A 5,000-nucleotide genomic window follows, 5' to 3' on the forward strand; every position below is an offset into this window, starting at 1 on the left:
CCCCCCAAAAGAAAGTAGACATCTTCTTGAATCAAACTTACTAATGCATTAACCACTGGCAGTTAAATAGATCCAAATTTAAATCATGCTTTAAAAAAAACATAATAAATCTTGAATGCTTTCCATACATACCTCGATTTGTAGCAACTACGGCCGCCACTAATATTGGCACTTGTCAAAGCAATTGGACCACCACACTTCTTTGCCAGTTCTTGCATGAAAATGTTGCCAGGTATGCGAATGCCGACCTTGGACGTGTGTGGATTAAGGGATGGATTCAGCTCAGCACTTCTTTCAAACACAACAGTGACAGGGCCTGGGAGAAGATCAGTCAAAAGCTCACGAGAACTGTCACCTTGCTCCTTGTTATCAGTGAACACAAAAATTAATTAATCAATTAATATTTTTGGTAGAACAAAGAAAATTGGAAAGAAGAATTTTGCTCATAAAACCTTACAAACCCCTTTCAAGCATATAATCTGGGTTTCACTAGACATAAAAGAAATTTTTTTTTTTATAAATAAAAAAAAAATTCAGACCTTTTCCAACACATAAACTCCACAAAAGTGAACCAAAAAGATTTCTAAATAACATATTTCAGTGATGAAGCCCATTTCTATTAAGTGATTACATAAACACAGAAGCTATGCTTATGTGAGAAAGACTATCGCATTGGAGTGTCATGAATTCTAAGGATTTGATAGGGCTATAATGGTTTAATAATAGAATAGGGAAATGCAGATCATCACTCTGGGTGTTACATTGTAGCTTTAAAAAATTTTCTAGTGACACTGAGATATTTTAATAATAGACAATAAAGGAAATCAGTGGTTCATGCACGACGGAGCAAACCCCCATTTGTTGTCAAAGAAAGCATTAAGTGTTGAAAGAATATCATGCACTCGGCTCGTAAACGGAGGGACATCTTTACACAGCAACCCACAGTCCAAATTTAAATGCTTTGGATTTTTTGCTATGAGGATAATAATAAAATAATAATAATAATAATAATAATAATAATAATAAAATAATAATAAAATAATAATAATAATAAAAATAATAATAATAATAATAACTGTAGGTACTGGTATTGAAAGGTAGTAGTAGAGTCAAAAGAGATTGGTGTTTGGTTGAAGGGGGGAGTCAATTTGAAAGTGAAAGATGTTCTAGTCTTGTGTTTGCTTCACATGGGTTAGTGCACCCCAAGACTTGATCAGAAGAGACTCCCTATGTTGGTGGGGTATTTGAATGTCAAAAACTAACTACCAATACTCGTACATCATGTATATCACCTGTTGACGTCACCTGGTTCTCAATATGGTGGCTTGAACTTGATAAAGCCTCGTCATTTTATTAAGTAAACTTTGAAGAAAAAGATTGCATTTAATTTTTCTTTTTTTTTTTCCCCAAAATTGGAATCAGGAATGGTTGGCAGGTCTGATATAGTGTCTAATCAACGACAAAAACATCAACAAGCCTACCTAAAAATATCATCAGCATTTCCTACACTGATAGCAACTGGGTTCTGGTAATTTCTTTGCTTGATACATAGATTCTGTTGACAGCATCTATTTCTGTGACAGTCCTGCGATGCCATAAATAGTATCATGGGAACTGAGATGACTCCTCCATTCAATAGGCAAGTTGAACAGGCATTGATAGCTTCCTGGAGTTCTAAAAAGAAAAAAGAATAAGAAAAGGAATAAAATGTTATAAACATTGTGCAACTTTTGTGTTTTATTAAGCCCAGTAAACCATCTTCATACATCGCAGTTTAACTTGAGTCACAAACTGGAAACCAATTATTATTCTCTGAACAATTTATTATTAAGTTACCTCTCCCAGATCTAAAAGATCCAGGAAAGCGGTTACCAACGATAACAAAGGAATAGGCATGACTGCTATACACATAATATTATTTAACAAAAAGTATTTAAATTTCATGTTTCCGTTTCTGATGTTTTTTTCAATCTCATATTAATGATATGGCAGAAACTTACACCAGGAACCAAACTGTGATTGTTTTCAGTTGACAGCCTTCTATATCAGGCAATAAGAACTAAACATGGCACTCTAGAATAGTTTACAGAGCTGGAAAATAGAAAATAGCATGGAATTCCATCTTCAGAAGTGCCAGATAATAAATTTCACAAACAACAGGAAAATCATACATTCAATATACACAATACATAACACTGCACTAGAAGAAGTGAGCAAGGTGAAATATCTAGGAGTAACAATAACTAACTTGGAAAGATCATGTTACAAACATATGCAATAAAGCAAACTCTACTTTAGGCTTCCTCAGAAGAAACTTATACAACAACAAGAGGGAAATAAAATTAGAGTGCTACAAGGCCTTTGATAGACCAACACTAGATACAGCAACTCTGGTCTGGGACCCTAACCAAGAAATCCAAGAAATCGAATTAATACAAAACAGAACAGTGAAATTTATTAATCAAAACAACAAAGATTAAAAAAAAAAAAAATTCAACTGATTTAGATCTTGAACCGCAACAACAGAGAGGAAAGGGTGACAAAGTGACAATATTTTGCAAAGGCCTAAACGATCGAGTGAAATTACCCCTCTGTGATATTCAACAAAATAAGAGTAAGCCATCCAAGTTTATGCTACCACACTCAAGAGTGGATGCCCACTTGTACTTGTTCATATCATCGACATTGAGACACTGGAAGAGTCTCACTCTCCAATGAAAGAAAAATTGTGGTCTGTGGCATATTCAAAATTGAAGTTACAGACTTAAAAGAAGGAAGAAGTTAAAATACTGGGGTTAGTGAGAAAGGTTCAGGATTCAATATTGGGGTGATCCTCAAATGCATAAGAAAGCCAATTAAAATCATTGGACTAAACTGTAATCACACCAGGTTAATGAGAAACGTGTCTTAATTAAATTATAAAATTGAAAATCTCATAAAATTGTTACTGTGAGAGAAAAAAAAAACAAATAATTTATAATACTAATACCTAAAACAATATTCGGTGTAAAATATGATGAAAGTGAGTTGACTGGAGGCATTCCACAGGTTCTTGAGGTAAGGGAAGCAAGTATCAAAATTTAAAAGATTTATTATTCTGATGGGATGAAAAAAAAGTTCGGGCTTGGTTTTTACGGAGGAGACAAAAAATGTGGAAGAATTTTTTTAAAGAAAGAAAAAAAAAACAATAATTATCCTGCATTTCTCCTCCTACCCCCACCTCCCTCCTCATTCCAGTCTCCATGTCTTCTGACTGTCATCCCATACTTAAACTTAACCCCTCAGAGCTAAAAGTTCAGTGTATTATTATAAGCTGAGAGAGAAGTATATCATTAATTGCTGAAAGAGAATATGTTTAAGTAAATATATAATATACATTATATCATAGCTTTCATACACATATGATAAATCACTATAGAAAGTGAATTCAATTTTGAAGGGGGCAGAGGGGTCATTTATATTTACAATACATGTTTCCACGACATTTTTTGTTTGTTTTACAGTTAAGCCATTTTAAAAGTAATTATACAATGGCCGTCGATGGAAAGCATAATAGTAGATATGCTTTTAAAGACTTTTTACTATAGAAAATATAGCCTTATACTTACAATTATAATGAGAAATAATTTTAATTTGAGTAATGTGGAAGGGCTTCCCTGGCCCTGGGTTACGCATATTAAAATCAAAGTGCTTATAATTCGCAGTAGTACAATGTTGTTTATATGGAAAATACTTCGACAATAGAAAGGGTGGTATCTGATCGTAAGAAAACAGAAATAAAACTACTATAACACTCAAGGAATTTACCCAATGGAAACCGTACGGTGCTCTTATTGGCTAACCAACCAGCGGCCTCGATGAGAAAAATATCCGCCATTGAGACATTGGCTGGGAATCGCGTTACTAAAGTAAACAAGCGCTGATCGGCCGTTCATGAAATCTAAGAAAATAACTTCCTGATCGCTCGTTTAACTCAAACTTATTCAAAACGATGTCTCTAAAATGATATAAATGTCACTTCTTAAGGTTTTCTTCACGGTCAAAATCACACAACATTCTATTAATGATTACGTCCGAGGCAAAAAGGAATATTGACAGGTCGACCGAGAGTTGAACTCGTGAGACGACAAACATCAATGCGAAGTGTAGCGAGAGTCAAGCTATTGTTTGTCTTGTCCTGTTCTATATAGAGAAAGGGATAAATAGTATAGCCTCGTGTGTGAGTGGTTGCCTGTCATAGTCATGTTTTTAAATTGTTTCTGTTGTTTATGTGTGTAGTGATGACTCTCTCACACTCAATTTCAATGCCGAAAGAGGAATTCCCGCACACAAGAAAGGGAATTGGGGTGGTATTCGCGTACATATTGTATAGTATCTAGTTCTAAATAGATAACTGATTAGAATTATATTATGATATATAAACACAATGCCAAATACAATTCCGAAGTTTCCTTATTTCAAATGAAGTAAAGCTCCAAAACCTAATGGTAGTGATTGCAGTACTGGTGTTAGTGAGTGATGTGGTGTTGGTGGTGGTTGTAGTTGTAGTAGTAATAGTGATGATGATGTGGTGGTGGTAAATGATTGTAGTTGTAGTAGTAGTGGTAGTGATGATGATGTGGTGGTGGTTGTAGTAGTAGTGGTAATGGTAATGATATGGTGGTGGTGGTGGTTGTAGTAGTAGTGGTCGTGATGATGATGTGGTGGTGGTTTGGAGTAATTTGTGTGGTGTCTGGATAAACCTGTCGGATGTCGGAAAACTTTGAATCAGATATTATAACGTATTCGAATAGAGGATTTTTTTTCTGGACAAAATGCAGTTTGAATTTTGGAAGTACCATGGGGGGGGGGGGGGAGGGGGTGGGGGGGGGGGGGGGGGGGGGGGGGGGGGGAGAAAGGGGGGGGGGGGGGGGGGGGGGGGGGGGGGGGGGGGGGGGGGGTCAAAAGTTAAGGAACGCAGAAAACCGCGTTTGAAGACAAGACATACATATTATTAAAAT

The 5,000-nt window shown here is 35.7% G+C and overlaps 1 protein-coding gene across 1 annotated transcript; it reads right to left on the reverse strand.

The window, feature by feature from the left end:
* Window positions 1–132: 132 nt before the first annotated feature.
* Window positions 133–1,597, reverse strand: LOC144961301 (threonylcarbamoyl-AMP synthase-like; the record flags this gene model as incomplete). The annotated part of the gene is made up of 2 exons (XM_078894542.1): window positions 1,508–1,597; window positions 133–362 (listed from the first exon to the last, which is right to left on the reverse strand). Coding segments are annotated over exons 1-2 (320 nt in total), but the record flags the coding sequence as incomplete, so codon positions are not given.
* Window positions 1,598–5,000: the final 3,403 nt, after the last annotated feature.

This window comes from Berghia stephanieae, unplaced genomic scaffold (assembly GCF_034508935.2).
Source record: "Berghia stephanieae isolate SIO BIC M18660-M18661 unplaced genomic scaffold, UCSD_Bste_1.3 scaffold2066, whole genome shotgun sequence".
Taxonomy (NCBI): domain Eukaryota; kingdom Metazoa; phylum Mollusca; class Gastropoda; order Nudibranchia; family Aeolidiidae; genus Berghia; species Berghia stephanieae.